General features: G+C 41.6%; 1 protein-coding gene across 1 annotated transcript; it reads left to right on the top strand.

Annotated features, from left to right (window-relative positions):
- Nucleotides 1-426: 426 nt before the first annotated feature.
- LOC5575702 (transmembrane 9 superfamily member 3) lies at nt 427-24,514 on the top strand. The gene is made up of 8 exons (XM_001662103.2): nt 427-797; nt 866-1,061; nt 1,667-2,154; nt 10,680-10,846; nt 10,907-11,132; nt 11,189-11,397; nt 11,469-11,699; nt 23,672-24,514. Exons 1-8 carry the CDS (start codon nt 705-707, stop codon nt 23,814-23,816), a joined length of 1,755 nt encoding a protein of 584 aa, XP_001662153.1. The 5' UTR covers nt 427-704; the 3' UTR covers nt 23,817-24,514.
- Nucleotides 24,515-25,762: the final 1,248 nt, after the last annotated feature.

Here is a 25,762-nt window from a genome sequence, read left to right as displayed (position 1 = left end):
AAGGCTTGTCACGCTTGGTTCGACCCCCTCCCCCCCTTGGAGCGTGACGTAATTTGTGCATGACCCCTTATGGTAAAAATGGTAACATAGCTCATTCAAAGTTAACGATCTTGTATTTATCTTCAATGCAGAACAGTAGTTCTTTTGACTCCTAATAATAGTAAAATTTATCCATCGCTGGCATAGTAATTTGAACAATATTGCAGTAAATGTAAATAAAAATACTTTAAATTTTAACATAATTCTAAATATATAATAATTTTAAGAACCATGCTGCCATTGTACTTACTTTAACATTAGTTTCAGTGTAGGAACAGAAACTGCTCGAATACAATTACGTTTAGTTTTGTCCCTCCTCTACCGGACGCCTCTGATATGGTACCAGCACAAAAGAAAACGTCAAAAATTGCTGTCACGTAAAACAGAAAAAAGAGAAAAAATCAAGGGAAAAATTGCATTCCGGTTTTGTCTACGTGTTTTTCGCTCCTTGCATTCTCAGGAACGGGAAAATTAAATCGCATTTTCGGCCAGAAAACGGAACGTCCGGGCGGTTCAAACGTTCCGAACGCGATTCTCGTGACTCAAACCTGCGGAAGAAGTCATGTGCTAGTGGCGGCATTCGGTCATAATCCGGCTGTTTTGGATTTTATTTTAGGTAAAGCGGTAAGAGGTGTTCCTCCCCCCGAAACATCGAACAACAAAACATGAAATCCCCACTGGTCATCGTTTCCCTGGGGCTGCTGCCGCTTCTGGCCAGTCTGGTGTCGCTGGTGCAAGGCGATGAGCACACTCACATGGTAAGATTACTGATGATGCTGGGTTCGATTCGTGATGACTAATAATCTTCCCATCCATCGATGCGCAGTATGAGGATCACGAAGAGGTTGTCCTATGGATGAATACTGTGGGACCGTATCACAACCGGCAGGAGACCTACGCTTACTTCTCGTTGCCGTTCTGCGTGGGAACCAAACAAACCATTAGCCATTACCATGAAACGATGAGCGAAGCCCTGCAGGGAGTGGAACTGGAGTTCAGCGGGTACGAGATTGATTTCAAAGGTGAGTGGAGATTAGAATAGTTTTTAGGATTATTATAAGCGGTATTGCGAGAAGTGGGTAGGATATGTCCTACGCTTAAAAATACCTGGGGCAGTCGAAGGCTTTCTAAATATTTTATCATATTGGCTATTCTTTTATTTTATTGAATTGATGTTCAAGAGGGTCAGGGGCCATGTCTTCAGCATAAGTTTGAAAACTTACATCTTCCATTATACACCGGAGTATAGGAGTTTAAGAAGTAGGCAATGCTTCTACCCTAGACATCCACAACACATATTAATGATGAAAGACCATATGAACATGAATCAGTCATACATATAGCAGTATCTAGTGAATTTTTTTGCCTAAAGATATTGGAAAGGAAGGATTTAGTGTAGTGTTTTGTAAACTGAGCTGTGGAACGAATTTGTTATTAGTTAAATAATTAGTTAATCTTGTTCCAGATATGCTTCGCAAATTTCTGGTTAGTTACTCTTCCTCTCCAAATCGTCCCACATTAGTTTATTATATTATAATTTTATTTGTTATTCAACTTTCTTTCCTATCGATTTTTTTTATTTCTGGAGTTCCTAAAAATAAAATAATAACATCTCTTGCAATTACAGATGACATTGCTCCAACCGAAATCTGTATGGTGGAACTGACTGAAAAGAAGCACAAAGCGTTTGTATACGCCGTTATGAACCAATACTGGTACCAAATGTACATCGACGACTTGCCCATCTGGGGAGTGGTAGGCAAGGAGGAAGACAAGAAGTACTACATCTATACGCATAAAAAGTTCGACATCAGCTACAATGGCAAGCAGATTGTAGATGTGACCTTGACGCCGGAGAAGAAGGAACTGCTAAAAGTGGGCGCCCGGATAAAATTCACCTACGAGGTCAACTGGAAGCCCAGTAACGTCAAGTTCGAGGACCGTTTCGACAAGTATCTGGATCCGAACTTCTTCCAGCATCGAATCCACTGGTTCAGCATTTTCAACAGTTTCATGATGGTTATCTTCCTGGTCGGATTGGTATCGATGATTCTGATGCGCACTCTGAGGAAGGATTATGCCAGATACAGCAAGGACGAAGAAGCCGATGATATGGTAAGTTAATAATTGCTTTTGGTTCCACAATATAAGTTGGGTTGCATCCCTGTTACCTTGAAGTTCAAAGTTTGAACACATCTAGTATAGGGATATGGCTAGTATTTGCCAACTCTATCTTTCACAAGGATGGCAGCTATTCACTATTTAGTATTTTTCATGTGAAAGTACAATGTTTTTGGTACTGATAGGTATCCTCTGCTAACACCAACGACTTTCAAATGAAGCTGTCTGAAACTATTTTCATTTGTTAAAATGATTCTATATAAAAACCACAAGACCATGTGAGTGGGTTTTTGGGTCAGTAAACGATTTTGTGTGTTTCATTTAAGGAAAATAATCATCACCGTTTGTCACATTTTCAAATCCAGTTATTTTTGCTCAAAGTTGAAGCAATGTTCAAGAAAATCTATCATTGTATTGCTTTGACGATGATAGATTTTCATAAGGATTTCTTTAAATTTGAACAAAAAACTAATTTTAAATTTTTGTTGATCACTGATGGATTTCTCCAAACGCTTAGGCAAAAAAATGTGCAAGATAAAAAAAATATGGCTTTTATTATTAAGGATTATTTCCTGGATGATTTTCAAATTCACTTCAATTTGCCGCAGATTGTATATATTTTGAGCTAAATAGTTTCCATAAATACAGTATATGCCAACTAAATTATTGAACTACAGTCGCTTCTCCACATCTCGATATCGAAGGGACCATCGAGATAGCTTTTATTCGATATACAAACGGTCTTGACAAAATGATAGCTGATGAGTTTATCCAAAAGTGTTGTACTTATGTTTTCGCATTTGACTTGGCAGTGCACTTTGTAAAGCTCAAGAAGGCGGATTAGGTTTTCGTATCGCATGAGTGAGAGTTTTACTCAAGTAACCTCTAGCATGGAAATTTACCTTTTTAGCCTTATAGGGCCATTATACGGCTAATATAATATAGTCTTGCGTTGCTCTAACACTCGCGTCGTATTGCTTCTGTTTTGCTCCGATTGAATCGCGTTTTTCATCTGTGTTAAATCACCTAAAATACGGATTTTTGTGTTAATCTGCATCGATTACAGCAGTGCAACAAGTGAATTAGAAGAGCGAGTGTAGATAGCGGAAGAAATTGAGAAAAAACTCTGTTGATATCTATTCATCAGTGCCGTTGGTCGTTGTTGTCGTTGACTGTCCTCTCTGTGCACTTTTTCGACAACCGTACTATTGCTACAGTGACTCAAATCCATATTCGTACAGAAGCATCTCCACCGATTGTTTTTCTGAGGTTCGGAAAATTAGTCAATCATGACTTCTGCCTGCGATCAATGCGCTAAGCCAGTAAAAGAAGAAGAAGAATTTATCTCGTGTATGGCGTTCTGTGACAGAATGATTCATCTTAGATGTTCACCTACGAAGCTTAACAAGCCGTTTGTGAACATTATTCAATCGTGTCCGAATTTGCTTTGGATTTGCAACGAGTGTGTGAAGCTTATGAAATGTGCCCGTTTCAAATCAACTGTGTCGTCGTTTGGCAACGCGCTTGAGCTGATAACCGTAAAGCAAGAAATTGCTCACGCTGAGTTGAAAAGAGAAATAGCGAAGCAAGGATAGCAGATTGCTCAACTGTCGAAAGGAATCGCATTGTCAACTCCAACTCACTCAAAATCTGGACTTACTCCCCGCCAACCACCTTTGAAACGACGCCGTGATGAAAGCTTGCTTCCCAATAAACCACTTGTTGGCGGCACCAAAGTGACCACCGATAATAACATCACTACTGAGGTGCTTACTGTTCCAGAACCTGCTGAGTTGTTTTGGCTGTACCTCTCTCGCATTCACCCAAGTGTCAAACCTGAGGCAATCGAAAAGCTAGTCAAAGATTGTGTACAGTGTGAAGACTCGGTTAAAGTTGTTCCATTGATAAAAAAGGACACCGACATAAGCCGAATGAGCTTCATCTCCTTCAAAATTGGTATGGATCCGAAACTACGTGAAACCGCTCTTAGCGCAGAAACTTGGCCAAAAGGTATTCTGTTTCGAGAATTCGAAAGCGGAAACTCAAAAAACATGTGGTTTCCCCGCCTGAACACGCCGACAGTGACAATTTCTCCTGCACCTGGACCTTCGCAGTACTCAACTCCTACGACAGGAGTAGAACCAATGTGCTAGCCGGGAGAGAGATTACTGACACTCGATCATCTCTAGGCCAGTCTCGATACATCTCTAATTTTCTGTCACCGGAACGCAATCTTGCCACCTGCCCTGAGGAAGCCCCTATCCTACTCACAGCAGTCGAGCCCCTCCTGCCAGCGACCATCAGCCGTCCGGTCCTGCGTGTGAGTCTGGAGAAGGGGTCTTCCAAACTCCCAGTAATGGCAAGTACAAACATAAAATGAATTTTGCATCGCCTGAAAGCATTTTGGTTTCCAGTCAGCCTTCAAATACATCACCTTTGTTTCGAGTCGCAACGTTTCCAACCAGTTCATCCCCGGGACGCACAATTACCGCCAGCCTCGAGGAAGCCCCATATCCTCCCAACACAGTCGAGCATTTCCTGCCAGCGGCCTGCAGTCGTCCCGGTCCTGTGTTTGGGAAAGGAGACGGGGTCTTCCAGATCCCAGCAACCGGCAAGTATATTCAGCTAACAACGGTTACGCCGCCTAAAAGCATTTTTGTTTGCAGTCATTGCGTTCCACATCGTTCAACTCCAACGCCACCTTTCTCCATTTCATCACCGGGACGCACACTTGCCGAAATCTCTGAGGAAACCCCTGATCCTCCCAAAACAGTCGAGCCATTCCTGCCAGCGACCTGCAGTCGTCCCGGTCCTGTGCTTGGTGTGGGAAACGGGGTCTTCCGAACTCCTAATATCGTCAAGTATGATCAAATAAAGAATTCTGCATCGCCTGATAGCTTTTCGGTTTCCAGCCAACCTGAACGCTCTTTTCCATGGAATGGAGTTACTTCTTTCACGCAACAGTCGCTTCACCGTTCCGTTCAACTGCTTTCCTCTAATGGAGATACTTCATCACCGGGACGCAAAATCACCGTCGGCACTAAGGAAGCCCCTGATCCTCCCAACACAGTCGAGCCTCTCCAGCCAGCGACCTGCAGCCGTCCCGGTCCTGTGCTTGGGGTGGGTGACGGGGTCTTCCGAAGTCCGAATGTCGGCAAGTACCATCCGCAATCCAATGCTTCCGCACCTGATAGTAATCCCATTTCCAGTGCTGCCGCTGCTCAACAAACTACATCCGACGTCATAATTTACTATCAAAATGTTGGAGGAATGAACGGTCTGATAGACGACTATCATTTAGCCTTTTTTGGACCACGGCTATGATGTCATAGTCTTGACCGAAACGTGGCTTGATTCTCGAACAGTTTCGAGCTACATTTTTGGAGAAGGATTCGAGGTATTCCGCTGCGATAGAAATACGAATAACAGCTGCAAAACGGTTGGAGGTGGCGTGCTTGTGGGAGTCCATACCCGGCTTAAAGCAAGTCTAATCGAAAACGATTCCTGGATTTCTGTGGAACAAGTTTGGGTGGCTATTCAGCTTAGCGACCGCAAACTCTATCTATGCGTGGTATACATCCCTCCGGACCGGACTCGTGATACTCTGGCTCAGATCAACCACGTGATCAACGAAAATGGCCGCTACCTGGATCTCTGTTTCGTGAGTGGTCGTGATACTGCTCCTTTCATATCGACGGCCCCTGCACCTTTGGTCAAGGTTGTTTCTCATCATCCGCCGCTAGTAGTCGCCATCGAAACCAATGTTGTTCGTGATTTCATCTCAAGTCCATTGGTTGTTGCATATGACTTTCGCAAAGCTGATTTCCATAGTATAGCTGAATTGTTGTCCGAGACAGATTGGGATTGCATTCTAGATATAACGGATGTCAATAATGCAGCACTAACCTTCTCTCACGTCCTGGCATATGTCATTGAAAGGCACGTTCCTAAAAAAGTCATTCGGACCGATTCACGTGTTCCGTGGATGACCAACGATCTTCTTTTGCTGAAGAGGAAGAAGAAAGCAGCGCTCAGACGGTTTACCAAATTTCGCACATGGTCATCGAAATGCTACTACGTTAGACTCAACTATGAATACAAGCGTTTAAGTCGTTTCTGTTTTCATCGTCATCAGAGTAAAATACAACGCCGACTAAAATTGCATCCCAAATCCTTCTGGAATTATGTGAACGAACAGCGGAAGGAAGTTGGTTTGCCATCATCCATGACATTCAACGGCACTACTGGGTCTAACCTAGAGGAAATCTGCAATCTATTCTCAAACAAGTTTGCAAGTGTGTTTGTAAACGAACAATTTTCCGTCGATTCCATCAATTCCGCGGCCAACAATGTGCCTTTGGCTAATCAAACGCTTAGCAGCATACACCTTACTCAAGAAACGATCTCGAAAGCGGCATCACAGCTCAAAACTTCGTTCAAGCCGGGGCCAGACGGTGTTCCAGCTGCTTTTGTGAAAAGAATGATCGGCAGCTTGTTGGAACCGCTTCTCAAGGTATTTCAGCTTTCGCTAACCAGCGGTACATTTCCGACTTGTTGGAAAACAGCCGAAATGTTTCCCGTGTATAAGAAAGGAAGCAAGCGAGACGTTAACAACTATCGTGGGATTACATCGTTGAATGCTGTAGCTAAGCTGTTCGAGCTGGTGATCATGGATTCGCTAAGCGCACACTGCAGACAGTGGGCCGTATGAATAAAATGTAGTAAAGTTGAGTTTACTACATTCTCGGTAGTAAACGCTATATGTGGAACACGAGTGGAACATGTTTGTGTCATTTTACTTTCTACACCTTTCGAACATACTACAAACAACGCATTGCTATGAATAAGAGTAGCATTTACTACAAAGCTACTGGTAGTTAGCTTCAGAGGTTGCTACACATGCTTCGAGATTGCGGAATTGAATGGAATAATTTACTTTTGATTAAAAATCATGGGAAAACGATATGAGTTTTGATATTTCGGAAGGTATTTTGAGTTTTGCTTAGGAATTCTGAGGTTACGAAAACATTCGCCCCGCCAATTCTGAGATTCCGGTAAGATTACCGGCAGTAGCAATATGTAATAACCGTGTGAATTATGGCATTACGATAATTATGTTATTTTCTAGGAATTTTAGGATGTCGGTAGTAATTCAGATATTTATAATGTAATTCTGAATTTTACGTGTAATTTCTGACATCTCAGATTCTCAGATTTCCTTTGGAATTCTGGAATTCCTGTAGGAACTTTAGGATTCCGATAGGGATGTCGGATTTTTTTATGATAATTTTGGAAGTTTAAATATAATTCTAGGAATATTGCGGAAATATTAGAAATCTGGTAAAAACTCTGAAATTGGGGTGGGAATGGGATTCCGGATATTAATCTCTTAGAATTTATAGATTTGATATGGGATTAAATATTTTATAGATTTGAATGGGATTTTTTATGAAATCGATAAGAATTTTAATAATTTCAAAGGGAACCCTGGTGTTTTAGGAGAGATCCTTATTGAATTCTAACGACTACCAATGGAATCACTACAATTCCCATAAAAATCTCTACATTCTAAGTTCTAGAAATTCCAAGGATACTATCAGAAACCCCACCAAAATAACGAGAATATCACAGAAACACTTAGAACTTCCGGAATTCAACATGCTGTTAAGAAAACACACGGGGAGTATCAAAATTCTACCGCAATTTCACCAGAATCTCAATACTGGTGCTAGAAAATATGTGGTTCCTAATTTGATAGCTGTAGCCTCAAGATCTCTTCATAGATATTTTATATTTTATAGAATTAAAAAAAAATCATCAATCACTAGCGTTGGCGAAGACCGAAAACCACTCAGAAAATTCTTTGATGTACCATCATCATAAAATCATAGACATAAAGAGAATACCAGACTAATCGCAAAATTACACTACAAATCTTGTCAAATTACAGCATCTTCATGATTTTGTGCAAATTGTCGCGTAATCGATTAGAGTCCATGCGTTTCTTTCATATGCATGATTGTATTAATTTTGAGCGTCACTCTGAATAGATTGTTCTTTACGTGCAGAATCACTCTGCACTCTGAATGGAAATTTCTTAACGTGCAGCTTCAGTCACTGATGCTCATGTTCGAAAGTAGTAAGTACTACACTGAGAACAGCGTTGCGGTTGAAAATACTATATCAGAGGGTTAAATTAAATACACAACGCCACTTGATTTGTGCAGACTAAATTCGCATTTATTTAGAATATTTTGTGCATTCAATTTTACCATGGCACCATTTGTATAGTAAAAATTACTATATCATGGTTAAAAACTTGCAGCAGACCAGAATCGGATCGAGGATCTGGCGATTGTCAAGCGCGAACGCTAGCCGCTCGGCTATCGACGCGGTTGGATTAAGAGGGAACAAAACGCAAATGAAAAGCGTTCATGATAGCTCAATTGTGGTTGGAATAGTAAATTTAAAAACACGTTCATGGTTCTCATTACTGCAACGCTTGTTTCAGTGTACATGTTCGAAAAGTTTTTTATTCATACCAAAAGTGTAGTGAACTTTGTGGATTTTGTTTTTGAGTAGATGCTACATGTAGTAAAGTTCAACGTTATTATTCATATCACCCAGTATTTGAGTGCTGATCAACATGGATTCACTATCGGTCGTTCTACTACTATCAACCTGCTATGCCTTACGTTGTACATCACTGAGAGTATGAATGTTCGGGCCCAGATAATCTTCGAGTATAGCATTTTTGATACGCCAATCGAACGAGTGCAGTGCGTTAAGGATTTGGGTGTTCTGTTGGATTCGCAACTGACATTCTCCCATCATATCGCTTATATTGTCGATAAAGCATCAAGAACGCTTGGCTTCGTCTTTAGAACTGCAAAGAACTTTACCGACATCTATTGCCTGAAAGCGTTATACTGTTCCCTCGTTCGAGCAACATTGGAATATGGGTCTGCGGTCTGGAGTCCGAACTACAACAACGGATGCGAGGGAATCGAATCAGTTCAACGGAGATTTCTTCGTTTTGCACTTCGGAGGCTACCTTGGAGAGACCCTTTACGCCATCCGAGTTACGAGAGCCGCTGCCAACTGATCGACTTGCAACCTTTGCGAATTCGAAGAGACGTTTGTAGAGCTTTAACCGTCGTCGATACTCTAAACGGAAGAATCGATTGCGAAGCTATCCTGCAACAAATGCATCTGAACGTGCAACCTCGTCCACTGCGGAATAGTTCGATGATGAGGCTTCCATTTCGTCGCACCAATTATGGATTGAGCAATGCTGTTCATGGTCTGCAACGTGTTTTTAATCGTGTAATTTTCTACTTTTTTCGCTGGCCGGAGGGACTGAAGACATATTTTAAGTTTGAAATGTTTTACGATCTTGACTTTTTTATATTCAATGTTTTGTCATGTTTGTTTTGTTATATAATATGTATTTTTGTTTTTATTTTTAATATCATTGGGACTATACATAGTCTGTTGATGTAAACCTAAATAAATAAATAAATAAATAAATAAATAAATAAAGCGTGTTTAGCACTATAATAGCCCTATATTAGCACGCAGGGCGAATTGAAGTGCTATTTGATTATAAAGGCATTTCATTTCTGCGCCTCGGTGAGCAGCTTCTTGTTGGACAGTCGACGATGGAATAACTGGTGAGCTCGTTTCATGCTTTTGTTTCATATGAGTTGAATACACTAGAGATATAGTTCACATTATTATCGAGACGGAGAAGCAGATATTACGTTTATAAATTTGTTCTACAAACAGTAAATGGAAGGTTACTATCGGAATAAACCTTTATTTAAGTTTAGCATAATTGTTTAAATGCAACATGCCTCATTTTTGTTTATTGTTCTTTAAAATAATAAAGATCTTTGAATGGTTCGACACTTGTCGACTTTTTCTTTAGAAAGTGATAGATGACATTTTGGATTGATGTTGCATGATTGGCATGATAAATCTTTGAATTGTTCGTCATCAAAGGTGACAACATATTGTGAGCTCAGTCATGTTTTTTATAGATGGTTAGATTATTTTTACGTTTGAGACATCGTTATTGCTTGATGCGTTATTTCTCGATGATCTCTAGAGCCCTCATAATGAAGCGTGTCGTATATTAATGAAATTTATTATGACGAGTCTTATAATCATACCCTTTCCCATTTTCCAAAATCCTAATATTTTCTCGAGGAAGTACAGAGGACTTAACGGCTTCCGTGAAGCGAGTGACATGTCAACATTTCCTCCCCATCCCAAATTGACCTGCACTCGGACTTAGCCGGCGTCGGTATTGCTCAGTACAAAAAATGAGAACTTCAATAGTTGAACACTGAGGGTGCAGCTAATTTCGAAGTAGCAAAAGCGAGCGGTCAATCATGCTCATGCTTAAGTTCAAAAATAAAATGATCAGCATCTAACAACCTAAATACAAACAATGAACTCAATCCACAGCGCAAAATCTACCGTTATCTGTTATGCTTGTCTCTCGCTTTTTCCAGGAACGAGATCTCGGCGATGAATATGGATGGAAACAAATCCACGGAGACGTATTCCGACCGGCATCGAACGCTATGCTATTCTCGGCAATGATTGGCGCTGGATACCAACTGACTTCCGTGGTTCTGTGTGTCATTAGTTTCGCTATTCTAGGGGAGCTGTATACAGAGTAAGTTATGCTTCCTAAAGTGTATTACTTTTCTAATTAACCTTCCAATAATTATTTCAGACGTGGATCAATGCTATCGACGACGATCTTCGTGTACGCTGCAACTTCGCCCATCAATGGCTACTTCGGAGGTTCACTGTATGCTCGCATGGGCGGAAAGCAATGGATCAAACAGATGCTTCTGTCTGCTTTCATTGTTCCGGCTCTTGTGTGCGGAACAGCATTCTTTATCAACTTCATTGCCATCTACTACCACGCATCGAGGGCGATTCCGTTTGGAACTATGGTAATTTAAATCGAGAGAATACTCTTATCGCCAATTATCACGCAATTATTTTGTAGGTTGCAGTCACTTGCATTTGCATCTTCGTGATTCTGCCGCTGACGCTGATAGGGACAATCGTTGGTCGCAATCTGGACGGTCAGCCAGACTTCCCGTGTCGGGTGAACGCCGTTCCACGACCGATTCCGGAAAAGAAATGGTTCATGGAACCGCTGGTGATCATTCTGTTAGGAGGTGTTCTACCTTTCGGGTCAATCTTCATTGAGATGTATGTTTAGGCTTAGCCATGATAGAACTAATGCATCGTAACTTAATTGCTCATTATCTCCGTTGTTTCAGGTACTTCATCTTTACCTCGTTCTGGGCGTATAAGATCTACTACGTTTACGGTTTCATGCTGCTGGTGTTCCTGATTCTGATCATCGTGACCGTGTGCGTGACAATTGTATGCACATACTTTTTGCTCAACGCTGAAGACTACCGATGGCAGTGGACCAGCTTCATGTCCGCGGCCTCGACGTCGATCTACGTCTACATCTATTCGTTCTATTATTTCTTCTTCAAAACAAAGTAAGTTGTTTTTTGAGCAGAGTTTCAATAATCTCTGGTTTTACCTTCCCTTAGCATAATATTTTGTTGATTTTGTTTGATCATTCACAAGCCTGGTAGCAAGTCCCTTTTAGAGCCTTGGAAACTATTTTGATGTAAGTATTAAAAGTCTCTTTTGATGCTATCCCATTCGGTGGTCCGACGACTTCTCAGGGGGTCCGCGAAGCCATGATAGAAAAATTTCGTTCTAATTTTATCTCACCTACGCTGCTAAACTATTTTTGTGCAGCTTGAGGATGAAACTAAAATTGTTCCTGGGGTTCATTCATTTATTTAGTTAACATCTAAACAGATAACACTGAATCAACAATTTCACGCCACAATACTCGGTTCGCGGCCGCATCTCTCCATCCTCGGGTCTGCCCCACGCTCGCCAAATCGATGCGCACTTGATCCACCCACCGTGCTCGCAGCGCTCCGCGCCTTCTTGTACCAACCGGATTCGAAGCGAACACCATCTCTGCAGGGTTGCTGTTCGGCATTCTTGCAACATGTCCTGCCCATCGTATCTTTCCAGCTTTTGCCACCTTCTGGATACTGGGTTCACCGTAGAGTTGGGCGAGCTCGTGGTTCATCCTTCGCCGCCACACACCGATTTCACAGCGCAACAAAAATGACATTTTGCGTGTCTCAAGGATCAAATCATGTGTCTCTAGTAGATTTGGGGTTGCTGAATCTGATGCCGTTCTTAGAAATTTCCCAGCACGTCACAATTTTTAGCTACAGGTCGCCAAAATTGTATAAAACATTGGTTTTATTGATGTTTACCTAAAATTTGAAGCATGATTTGAAGTATATTTTATCAAACTTTTTGTGATCTTATCCACCAAGCATGCAAAAGAGGACAAAGTTTAATCGTTTTAGATATATTTTGGTTGAAATTTCATGATTAAATTTAGATTAAACCGATCTTTTTCAACATGTTTCCATACAAAATTCTTCGTTTCTCTTTTATGGCAAAATACAATACTTTTCTAAACCATAAAAATAACTTTTCCGCTTCAAAAATATTATGAACTCTGATGATAAGTATTGTTATACACATAAAGTTTGAATTCTGTGGCAAATTAAGTAAATAAATTGCCTTACAAGCTGGCAAACTTGCATGCAAGTTGGCTGAAATAGTCAATTTTTGCATTTTCAGCAACCAATATCTCAAAAACTAGACGTGCTATGATATTTCTGTGAACGGCAATGGATTCAGCAACCTTTAATTAAGTAAATAGGGGTATTTTGATGTTGGAGACAAAAACGTGTTCCGCAGTGTTTCCTGCACACATCCAAAGATCGTCCTAAGCACCCGACGTTCGAATACCCCAAGTGCTTGCAAGTCCTCCTCGAGCATCGTCAACGTTTCATGCCCGTTGAAGACTACCGGCCCTTAGAGCGTTTTGTACATGGTACATTTGGTGCGGGTGTGAACATTTTTTGACCGCAGCGTCTTGTGGAGGCCATGATAGGCCCGACTTCCACTGATGATGCGCCTCCGTATTTCACGGCTAACGTTATTGTCAGACGTCAGCAAGGACCCAAGGTAGACGAAATCGTCGACCTCCTCGAACGTATCCCCGTCTATCATAACACTGCTACCTAGGCGAGCCCTGCCGCGCTCGGCCCCATCAGCTAGCATGTACATTGCCTTGGTCGCATTCACGACCAGTCCAACTTTTGCTGCCTCGCGTTTCAGGCGGGTGTACAGATCAGTCACCTTTTTAAATATTTGTTCGACATTGTCCATATCAACCGCGAAGCAAACAAGCTGACTGGATCTCGTAAAAATCGTACCCCGGCTCTCTTGACACCTTCTAGTGCATTATTGAACAGGCATGAAAGTCATAAACGAACTGGAGTGTGAAACCTTCACACAATTTTGCATCGTCGCTCTCATCAGTCTCGTGAGCTTCCCGGGAAAGCTGTTCTCGTCCATGATTTTTCATAGCTCAGCTTGTTTTGGGGTTATCTAAATGAAATGCCTGACATACTTTCGGCTCAAAATATCTGCTTTTAATATTTAATATTTTTTGTAGAGATCCTTGATAGTTTTCTGCGAAAATTGTTCAAGGAATGTCTGTTAGAGGTTTCAGAGAGTTTCTGGCGTGATTTTAAGGATTTCTTTCCACAATTTATCAAATCTTTTGAAAATTTGGAATGATCGTTCTTGGGAGAATTCTTTAACGAAGTTTGGTATCCTCCAATTTGACAAATTTATGGCGTATTATCGATAGAATCTTCCCAAGTACCTGATCTGCAGAATAAATTGTTGGATTTTTGCAAGATCTTTTTTAGAATTCATCAGCCCAAGCAACACACATGATATAATTGAGCATTATCATCTGATATATGACCAGATTGGGTCATGTATATGTTGATAATGCTCAATTATAACATGTGTGTTGCTTTATGGAGACACTCGTATATCTAGATTGTAGACGCCTAGCTGGATTGTAAGTGCTCTTCTCTAGAAAATGCCAAAAACCCGTTGATTCATTTTGAAATCTTTGGCACTTTTTTAAAAAAAAGTCCAAGGGCATCGATTCTTAGGGGTCCGCATGATGGTTTTAGAATTTCAAAGAAGGCCGCAGCTCCGAAAAAGTAGGGAACCACTGTGCTAATGTTTTGCGTTAACCCTCTAATATCCAACCCCGCTTTTAAACGAGGCACCTTTTGGAATTTTGTGTATTAAATTTTTTTTTCTTAGCTCGGAAATCAAAATGATTTATTATTTTGCTTAAAATTTAGGTTACCTACCTTGATACCTCGATGGCTACAGCGTAGCGTCACACCATTGCCGGGTATATTGTAGAGCTCCTTCTTCGTCGGTCTTGGTCGAAACTTCTCCAATTACCCCGAACGATTAGAATCGCCAGGTCCTCTTCCACTGCGTACAGCCAGCGTATTCGTGGTCTTCCCCGAAGCCGCCGACCTCTACCTGGTTCCCTGCCGAATATTATTTTCGCAATTCTTTCTTCGCAGTCTGCCGTATTTTATACGATTGATAATAATCGCATCTTTGTACACTTGATACAACTCGTGATTCATGCGTCTTCGCCACACCCCATTTTCGAGTTTCCCACCGAGTACTGTCCGCAGCGCTTTACGCTCGAAAACACCGAGAGCTTTCCGGTGTGACTCTTTCAACGTCCACGCTTCGTGCCCGTAGAGAGCCACCGGAAGAATCAATGTTTTATACAGAGCGAATTTTGTTTCCATTCGCAAACTGCGGGACCTAAGCTGGTTACGTAGACCGTAAAAGGGCCTATTCGCAGCCGCAACACGTCTTTTCACTTCGCGGGAAACGTCGTCGTCACATGTCGCAAGTGTTCCAAGGTAAACAAATTCTTCAACAACTTTAAACACATTCTCATCAAACACTACCTCAGCACCTACACCACCATATCTAACGCTATCTCTACCTGCAACCGTGATCTTTGTTTTGATAGAATTAATGGTCAGGCCTATCCTCGCTGTCCTGCTCTTCAGAGGCACAAAGCCTCTTCCACTGACCTGCGATCGATTCCAGTTAGGTCTATATCGTCCGCAAAGCCAAGGAGCATGTGCGACCTTGTCATAATAGTGCAATTTTTCTGCACGCCAGATCTCCTAATAGCACCCTCGAGTGCAATATTGAACAGTAAATTTGACACCTCGTCTGCGATCCGAAAACTTGATTTCAAACTATCCAGCGTAGCACGTATCAGCCTAATTAGTTTCGCCGGAAAACCATGTGCAGACATTATCTGCCAAAGCTCATTTCTTTTTACTGAGTCGTACGCCGCATTGGAATTTATCTAGGATCATTTGCAAGCTAAACATCTGGTCCGTTGTCGAACGGCCCTCCTAAAAGCCAGCTTGGTATTCGCCGACGAAGGACTCCTCGAGTGGTTTCAGTCTTTCAAACAGGATGCGCGACAGAATTTTGTACGCCGAATTTAGTAGGATAATTCCTCTGTAATTGGCACACTCCAGTCTGTGTCCTTTCTTGTAGATTGGGCGTATGAGGCCATCCAACCAGCCGGAGGGCAATTCTTCGTCCTCCCCTACCTTCAGAAGTACTCGTTGGATCGGCTGATTAAGCTGCTCACTTCTGTGCTTGAGAAGCTCGACCGGGATCTCGTTCTTCCCAGCAGCCTTACAGTTCTTCAGCTTGCAGATAGCCTTTTTAACCTCTCCCATGGTCGGTGGGTCCACAGCTTGATCGTCATCATCAATGTTCATACTGGCTCTCGCTACATTTCCATTTTCATCGTTCAACAATTGCTGAAAGTGCTTCTTCCACCTGGCAGCCACCGCGCGCCGTTTTATCAGTCAGCAAATTCGGGCACTGGTACGGTATTGTGCCGCGCACCATTGACCGTTGCATAGAATCTCCGCATATCATTCCGGTTCATGCTTTCTTGAGCTTCAGCTACCACACTTTCTTCGTGCTGCCTTTTCCTTCTGCGGTGGATTCGCTTTTCTTCGGCTCTCGCTGTCCTGTACCGCTCTCTGTTCTGTCGGGTACCGGCCACAAGCATACGGCTTCACGTCTTCGTCGTTGACCAGTGCCAACCACTTCCCGCGTCGTTTTCACAGCTTCGTGGATAGGGTTCCACAGACTGTCGACAGCTTCAGCAACGTTGATTCTTCCCAACTGCTCGTCTAGTTGCTGGCGGTACTGTGCAGCTACCCCATCAGTCGACATGTGTTGTATATTGAAGCGCAGTGTTCTGTTTGTTCTGGAACTCGTGACGCTAGATAACCGCGCCTGAATGTTAGCTACAACGAGATAATGATTCAAGTCGATATTAGGGCCTCGGAAGGTCCTGACATCCATGACATCTGAGAAATGTCGCCAGCACGTGGTCTATTTGGGAGCAGGCATCGCCACTCGGGTGTCGCCAGGTGTGATTGCGGATATTCTTTCGTGCGAAGTAGGTACTGCTGATTGCCATCACTCTAGTAGCAGCGAAGGTTACTAGCCGCTGGCCATTATTATTGGTAACGGAATGAAACGGAATTGTGGAAGGCTTTCCGTTCCAATGACGGGTCGGAAGAAATTTTCTTTCTCACTTTCCTATGGTAGCGGTCCCATTACCGTGAGCCACCACTCTTGGCAGTTGGAGGCCCTGGAAATTTACGGTTAATATTTAATAGCCTTTATTTGCGGCCTTAGATTAAAGTTTTTTTTTTAAGAGTTTTATGAGAATCGAATGAAAATTATCTTGAGTAATCAAAAAGGTCTGCAAGAAATTGTGGAAGAATCCTTGCCAACATTGTTAATTTACAATCCTAGATGTTCCAGAGATTCTAACGCAACTCTACCATCACTGATTTTTCTTCAAGGGATGCAAAAGCCTTTGTTTCCCACGACTTTGATCAAACATTTCCCAAAGAAAAAAGGTTTTTGAACAAATTATGCTATGAATGCGCTACATTTTCCGAAATCAATTAAATATAATAATTCTTTTTTTATCAATGATTTTTTATTTTAGGAAACAATTAGCTCACTATTTGAATAATCTGATGAGTGCGATTTAATCATATTCTATATAGTATCTGTTGCATAGTATTAATATGATTCGGTTTGTGTCAAGTTCGTCGAAATCCAATGGAGCTCTCACAGATTCTCCCAGGAATCGCTCCAGAATGTATTTCGGAGATAATGTCGAAAAATCCTCCAGATACTGTTCAAATTGTTCATTCATTTCTTAAATAGCAGGACATCTTCCATGGATTTTTTGTAGAAATTGTTCCGGATGTCTCAAAAAATTCATCTAGGAATTTTCCTTGACCCCTTTTTTTGGTGTTGGGATTTAAACCACTGCGACCATGAATTTGATCTATTGTGGTATAAGGAAACCACCCCTGTAGCGCCTTGACCCCTGTAGAAGGTTTTCATTCCAGCAGGCTCTTGCTATTATACACTTTGCCAAGGATTTTAAAAAGATCATTTAGGATTTCTACCAAGAAATGCTACAGAAATAATTCAAAAATGAGCATGAGCATGAGCATAGATAATCGTACAATTCGTAGTTGCTACTCCGTGATTGACAAGAGCAATCGAAGTTGCACAGAGATTTAATGAATGGGTCTTGAGATTCGCTTACCATTCTCAATGTGCGTATATCGAGAGCTCAAAGTAATAATGGTGTTGGCTACGTCTTCACGGTCCTCGGGAAGGGAAGGAATGTTTGTTAGACAACTATTGTTACTTGAGACCGAGTATACCTCTGCATCTCAACAGTTGTCATGGAAAGGAATTGGGTTAGTAGGATAAGATAAGGATCTGATCTGATCTGATCTGATCCATAATATATTCACAGCTAATCAAATTCGCGATATAATTTGATAACCGCATTGTACAACAAATAGCTGTTTGTTGTCCTCCCCCGCAGGAGCTAGCGACGCGATCAAAGGATCAAACAGTACTAGCTACAGACATTATTCAAAAATAAAGAAAAACTTCAGCGATTTATTTCGCCCTAGACAACATCGCAGAATTCGTTCTCATTAGATTTCGATGCAAGATTCAAGCGAGCGAAGAAACATATCATATCTGTATCGGTCCATGGTCAGCAACGTTTCGCAAGTTATAACAAGCTTGATAAATAACAGCAGCAAACGAGAGCCCCAAAGACAGAGAGCAATGATGCAACTCATTTCTCTCACTTATTCGCTGTTGGGGGTAGGGTAGATGTACCAATAGTGGAGGTATTAAGCACTACTAAAGTTCATTTAACCGCCTAAATTCAAGAAGCGCAATTAATGTACATGTTAATGTTGTAACGGGAAGTAACGACCATTGACTTAATGAGAAAAATGATTTCATCGCAGTAATCCAGGGCATGTCAGTGAAAAATAATACCTCCACTATTGGTAGTAGAAGCATTAACCTAAGAATGCTAATGTTGCTACTGTTCGTGTTACCAACATCTAGTTTGCCACGCGCTGACAGCCTGAGTACCGGGCCTCAAAGTGTCAAATCAATTTTAAAGACCAAAACAAATCATTGGCATTTGAAAAACAGCGAAAACTCATAACTGAAGGTAAAAATAATTGAAATCAGTTTTGTGGTAACAACGCCACTAGCGTTCTACTACTAATATTTCTATTCTATTGGTACACTGTTCCTTTAGTTGCGGTACATTTTTAATTTGTGTTCCTATAGTTGCGGTATCCGTGGTTTTCTTATGGGATCCTCCACTATAGGAACACCTTACCGCAACTATTGGTACAAGCAAGAACAGTTTTAGCAATTTTAGTGATATTTCATCAGTTTTAAAGCAATTTGAACGCTCTTTTCAACTATTCCGTCTATCAACAAGCCAAGACGTCGATTGGTAGTGTTGGTTCGGTGGCTAATGTAATAAAATCAGTGAAAACGGCACTACCGCAATTATAGGAACATCCACAACTAAGGGAACACTTACCCTAGGTGTTCTATTTTACAGGCGTGATATACAATCCCAAAACATCCAATAGCAATACTGTCCCCAGCTTGTTTAGATTGGTTTTATCATGCTATCTCCCCAATCTAATCAGAGCTGTGCTACCCATATTCGTATAACAGTCCCATTTATATAGAAAATCCCAAACAACGTGAAATGAATCTTAAACTAAATGTATTGCTAGGTGTTTGGTCAAGGTTATCTGTTTTACCTTCGGCTTAACGCAATTCGGCCTAACGGCCAGCTCTCAGCGAAATCTTAGAAAGAATCATTGGATAGATTCTTGAAGATTCCTTGAATTTCTGGAGTAAACTCTGAAGGTATCTTTAGAAACAAAAATTCATGGTGGAGTTCTTCAAGGTATTATTATTATTATTATTATTATTATAGAGTTTTGGCACTTCTCAGCAAAAAATGCTAGAAACTTTCACCTACCCCGGGCAATCTGTATGCCAAAGAAGATTAGGCTCTGTAGATCTCATTGGTCGTTTTAACTTATCCTAATGAGTCTGCTGGATGAGCTTCTCAGTTGTGGTGGTTCAGGAACCGTCTAACTATGCTGCAGGTTCCAAGAATCACCGCTTTTTGGATGCTGTGTAGGTCCTTCTTCAATTCCAGCTCGTATAGGGACCTTAGGAGAGATTTCGGGACAATTCCGGTCGCTGAGAGGACTACCGGGACTATACGGACGTCCTCTAGGTGCCACATCTGCTTCAACTCCTCCGCCAAGTCGTGGTACTTCGCTATCTTGTTAGAGAATGTTGATTGGACATTGTGGTCCAGCAGTACAGCGATGTCGATGAGTGTAACTCGTTTCATCCTTTTGTCGTAGACTACAATGTCGGGGCGGTTGGCACGGATGAGGACGTCCGTTATGATCTCGCGATCCCAGTACAGCTTTATGCAACTATTTTCCAGAACCGGGTCAGGCAGGTACTTGTAGTAGGGCACAAATCGATCCACCAAGTTGTGCTTAAGGGAAAGCTGTTAATGCACAATCTTGGCAACTTCGTTGTGACGATCGAGGTAGGCTGATCCAGCTAGTACTGAACACCCGGCAACGACATGCTCGATAGTCTCCCCTACTGAATTGCACTTCCTACAGCGGTCTTCCACGTCTTCGTGCAATATGTAGTGCAGATAGTTCTTCGTCGCAATTACCCGGTCCTGGATGGCTACCATGAAACCTTCTGTTTCTGAGAAGAGGTCACCCCGCACCAGCCACGTGTTTGACGCTACCTTATCGATGTGCTCGAGCTCCAGTTGATGGGGGTGCGTTCCATGCAACTCCTTCTGCTTCCACATTGCGGTCATCTCATCGACGGTTTTGATGTCGCAGTTCAGCTTGTAATCCTCCTGCGCCAGATGCAGGGCGCTGAAGCCGTGGTCAGCTTCGCATACAGTGCGGTAAATTTCGTGGCGGTTCTGGCTTTCTACGAAATATGCCCGCAGCTGCTGGATCTGGGAGACACATAGTGCCTGGATATCGGTGACGCCTCTTCCTCCTGCTGCACGTGGCAGGGTGACTCTCTCAATGGACGATTTTGGGTGGCGCATTCGGTGCTTGGTGAACGCCACTCGTACTGCTCGTTCTATCGCCTCCAAGTCAGTCTTGGTCCACTTTACCACCCCGAAACTATACGTCAACAGGGGCACAGCAAACGTGTTGATCACCTTGTTGCCGGCAGACAGAAAGCTCTTTAGAATACAGTTGACACGTGACAAAAACTTTTCCTGCAGCTCCTTCTTGATCATCGTGTGGCGAATACCTCTAAGTTGCAGGAATCCAAGGTATTTATACGTTTCGCCTTCAACCATATTCCGAATCTCCTCCTGCTCGTTGACGCGGAAACAGCTGGCATCCATAACTTGACCCCGACGTAGATGAATTGACCTGCATTTGTCAATACCAAACTCCATCCGGATGTCGTTACTGAATGTCGTAACTAGCTGCAACAGCTGATGCAGCCTCTGCACTGATTCCGCAAATAGCTTCAGGTCGTCCATATAGAAGGTGTGGGTAACTCTTGTGCTCCTTTCCCCACTTTTCAGTTGGTAGCCATAGTTGCATTGGTTGAGTGCTTTGCTGAGGGGGTTCATGGCCAGGCAAAACCACAGCGGACTAAAGGTATCGCCTTGAAAAATCCCCCTCCTGATGCTGAGAGTCCTGGACCGTAACACAGCTGTACCGTCGGTAATGTGTAGGGATGTGCTCCACATCCCCATCGCGTGTTGCATCAGCCTGATGACGTTCCCGTCTACCTTATACAACTGCAGTACCTTGAGAAGGTACGAGTGCGGTACTGAGTCGTATGCCTTTTTGTAGTCGATGTACGCCATACTCAGGTTCCTTTGCTTTTGGGTAGCTTGCCCTACAATGACTGCATCTACGATGACCTGATCTTTGCAGCCTTGCGTGTTTCTGCGACACCCTTTCTGTTCCTCGGTCATCACGTTGTTGGCGTCGCAATGGGCTTGCACCCTCCTCGCTATTACCGACGATAGCACTTTATACAGACTTGAAAGGCACGTTATTGGTCTGTACTTCGCTGGGTCAGCTGTGTGTTGGTCCTTTGGCAGAAGAAATGTGACACCCCTGGTGATGAATTCCGGTAGCTGTGTGGGGTCTCCTAGTACCGTATTGAAGCATTCCGCCATCCGCCCATGGATCGTTGTGAGTTTTTTATACCAAAAATTGTGCACAAAATCAGGTCCTGGTGCAGCCCAATTCCTGGTATACTGGGTAGCTTCACGTATATCCTGAGCGGTTACCACGACCGCGGTCATGTCTCCAATTCCATCACATTGTCTCTCTTCTTCTGCTAACCACATCCCATCGCCGTTATGTTCGGTGGGGTTCTCCCATAAATTGGCCCAAAATTGTGTAACGTCGCCAATCTCTGGAAGTCCCTCGCTAAAGTCGACCTTGTCATTTCGGATGCGGTTGTAGAACTCCCTCTCGTTTATGTTGAACATCCGGTTTTGTTCCTTCCGCTTCGAACATTCTCCATAACGTCGCAATTGTTTCGCAAGAGCACTCAACCGCTGTACATGGGTGTCGAGGATCTCAGTAATGTCGACTTCTCTGAGATCTCGGAGCTCTGCGGGCCTAACAATTTCAGCAACATGACGAACCAGCCTCATTGATCGATTCCCCTGCTTGTACTGTGTTAATCGACCAACCTTTGATCGCAGTGTTGCGATTCGGCTCTCAAGGCGTCGCATCCATACGGGTTTCTGTGCGTTGGGGCGTGTGCCATCTTCTCCTTGCGGGCGCGTTCTATTATTATTATTATTAACACACATGTTGAAGGAATTCCTAAGAAAAAAACATGAAAGAATCAGTAAATGAGTTCCTAAAAGGAATAGTTCATGAAGGAAACTTTGGATATCTGCATTGATTTCTGAAGAAATTTATGGAGTTTGGAGTATCTCTGTTCCCAAGTAACCATGCTGCTCAAGCTGCAATTTATCCATATAAACGGTGTATATAATGCTAACATTACTGTATGTGCAGAATTATTTTGGATTTAAAGTATATAAGTATATTGAAGTTGATTTAAAGTGGAAAAGAGCCCCATAAATGTCGAGTTAATGTTATAGCTATAACTTCAATATGACTAGTGGGGAACTTTCCCACTTTAAATCAATTTTAATTGTACATATACAGTAATTCTTGCTTTATGAACACCGTTTATATGCATAAATTGCAGCTTGTTTGGATTGTTTTTATTCTATATTGGTCTCTTTTTAGTTCATATTTGATTTTTTTTTCAATCATGTGATACAAAGCTCCTGTTTTTCGAACAATTAGGGTGCCGGTACCAATGGTTGTAATGTACCAGTAGATTGGACTATGGAATAAAACGTACATTTTTCGATAAAAACGACTATTTTTGGTGGATAGACCGCCTCTAGTTTAGTCGATTTGTCAAATTTCAGCTTTTTATCTTATCAAAAAGTCATATAAATAATTAAGTTTACGTAAAAAATTGGCTCCCTTGCACCAATAGTAGCCGTCGTGTTCCAGTAGTGGATCAACGGTTGGAAACAGTTTTTAAAATGGATGTATAAAAATGAAGAAAAGCCCTAGAGATGATCTATATGCTTCATTCGAAAGATATTAATTGCTGTTCCGAGGGAAAAATGTTAAACCTATGTAAAAATTTACCATTTTATTTAAAATTCCTTGTATCATTCCCGAACGTCTACTACTGGAGCACTAGCGCAACTACTGGAACACGTGTACCAATAGTGGCTCAAGCGATTTTATGTTAAAAAATAGTTTTAACACTCTTTTTATATTTTTCCCATATAGTAGAGGTTGAAATCTTTCTGTTGACGCCAAAAGATCTCTGTTAGGGCATTTCGTTATTTTGTTATGATTTTTTATAGCTTAGGTAGTCCACTAATGGCACCGGCACCCTACTTGCTACCAGTTCAATAATCGAAAACAGTTTACTCACATCTAATATAATTTATTCCGTTTATTTTCGCACCTTCCAGAATGTACGGCCTTTTCCAGACGGCGTTCTACTTCGGCTATATGGCGCTGTTCTCCGGTGCGCTGGGAATCATCTGCGGCACGGTCGGCTACATCGGAACGAACATATTCGTGCGGAAGATTTATTCCAATGTAAAAATTGACTAATTTTACTCTTCTAAAACTAGCGCTGCAACTGTGAGCAAAGAAAATCCCGATCCTCGATTGATTAGTTTATTTTTTTTTCCGAATAATTTGTTTTCTATTTGCAAGCCTATACATTAATTGATGATTAATTATATTAATTACATGTATTAGCAGCACTACTACAGCCAGTAGCAATTAATCGTTGGAAACAACCCCCACGAATGTAACAAAATGCAAACAGAACAAGCCACAAAATATATAACGGAAAGAATGACCTTTGTGTAACGTTGACATATGAGCAATGAAATGGAAAATTACTGTGTTTTTAAATCTTAAGTTATGTGTAAAGAAACCTATTGCTGTTCGAGCCGAACGATCCTAGGGTTATTAAGGTACATATTTTTTCGCGTTTTGAAACAAGACTTGTAAACCGACTGTACTGAGACAACAACCGTGCGTTCATGTAGTACTGATAAAACAGAAGCCCAGAGAGGGAAGAAAATGAATATGAAACAATAGGAAACCGCAGCGAAAACCCGATCCTGGAGGTGTGTAATATTATGATTGATTCTATGTAAGATGGACATCAGAGAGAGACGGAAGTACATATAAATAGTTAAATAATGGTATTCTCATGAAGGCTTCTTCTGTATGTGCTACAAACGGGCAGTTTTTATTTGAGTATGAAATAGTGAATCAATAAACAACCATTAAATTAACAGAGGGAGATAACCTTGCAGAGCATTTCTTTTCGAAAGAAATTCCGCATACCTACAAGAAAGTGCCAACAGTGTAACAAGAACTCTGCGAAAAAACGTTGACAGATTGCCCCGTCGACCAACAGTTTAAAAAAAGTACGTTTTTACCAATATTAATAAAGATTCCTAGCCTAGCCACGTAACAACACATTTGGGAAAAGTATAACTATGAATGACCTATCAGAGGTTGATAATGTATATCACCAATATTCTCGTTTACGTTAGAATGCTCTTTCGATCGAAAACCGTTTTGCATTCCCGTTTACGCCAGCAAAATCAAATCGAAAGTTGGATCCGTCTTGAACAAGAATGAGGGTATATACCCGATTCCTGGTATGTTTCAGGATGTTATCGATCTGTTTTCTTTTTGCCAGATAAGGCAGGTCTCTTTCTTAATGCAAGTCTTTATTTTCTCTCTTAAATCTCTTTTTAAGCCAAAATAATCTCTTAAGTCACTATTGTCCTCTTTCTCCTTGCATTGAATCCTAGTGAAAAATTCTATAGTAGCTCAAAGACTCTCATGCGATTACTCGGCATGTATTTCTTATCAGATTTCTCGATGAAAACCTTCAGGAATTACGTGTAGTGATTGCTCCAGAGATTTGTTTCGGAATATTTTCAGAGATTTCTCCAGAAATCCCTGCAGAAATTCCATTAAAGATTTCTTACAAACTCATCCAGGAATTCATCCTGAAATTCAATTTCTTGGGGGTTGTGCTAACGTAAGAACCTCGACACCACTCATAAGATGCGACGTGATACAGGACACAAACTTATTGTTCTTATAACGTTAAGAAGGAGTTAAAATTATTTTTTTAGTCGACCGGTTTCGGGCTCGATGTTGCCCATCTACGGGACGGTGTCCGACTGATTACATAATTTACTAACACTAGTATTCGTACTGTAGTCAGTATACTCTCCCCATTGTTGGCGAACATCTTTATGAACGATTTCGAAGTATAGGACTACAAAAAGAAAAGTTTTTCCCTTGAGAAAAAGTTATCACCATTAACATTTTCCAAGCTATCATTTTATGATTTGCTCTGTAGATTTATCCACCAATTTATCCAGTATTTTTTCTAGTGTTCTAGGCCGAATGCTGTTACCCAGACAACCAAAATGTTCGTATAACCAAATCATCTTTTACGTTTTGCGAGGCTTACATGTGCAAAATTTCACATATAAGATGCCGCAAAATGGCCTAAAATG

The sequence above is a fragment of the Aedes aegypti genome, chromosome 2, assembly GCF_002204515.2.
Source record: "Aedes aegypti strain LVP_AGWG chromosome 2, AaegL5.0 Primary Assembly, whole genome shotgun sequence".
Lineage (NCBI taxonomy): Eukaryota > Metazoa > Arthropoda > Insecta > Diptera > Culicidae > Aedes > Aedes aegypti.
Note: the sequence above shows the minus strand (reverse complement) of the source record. Positions and strands in the feature narration are given on the sequence as shown.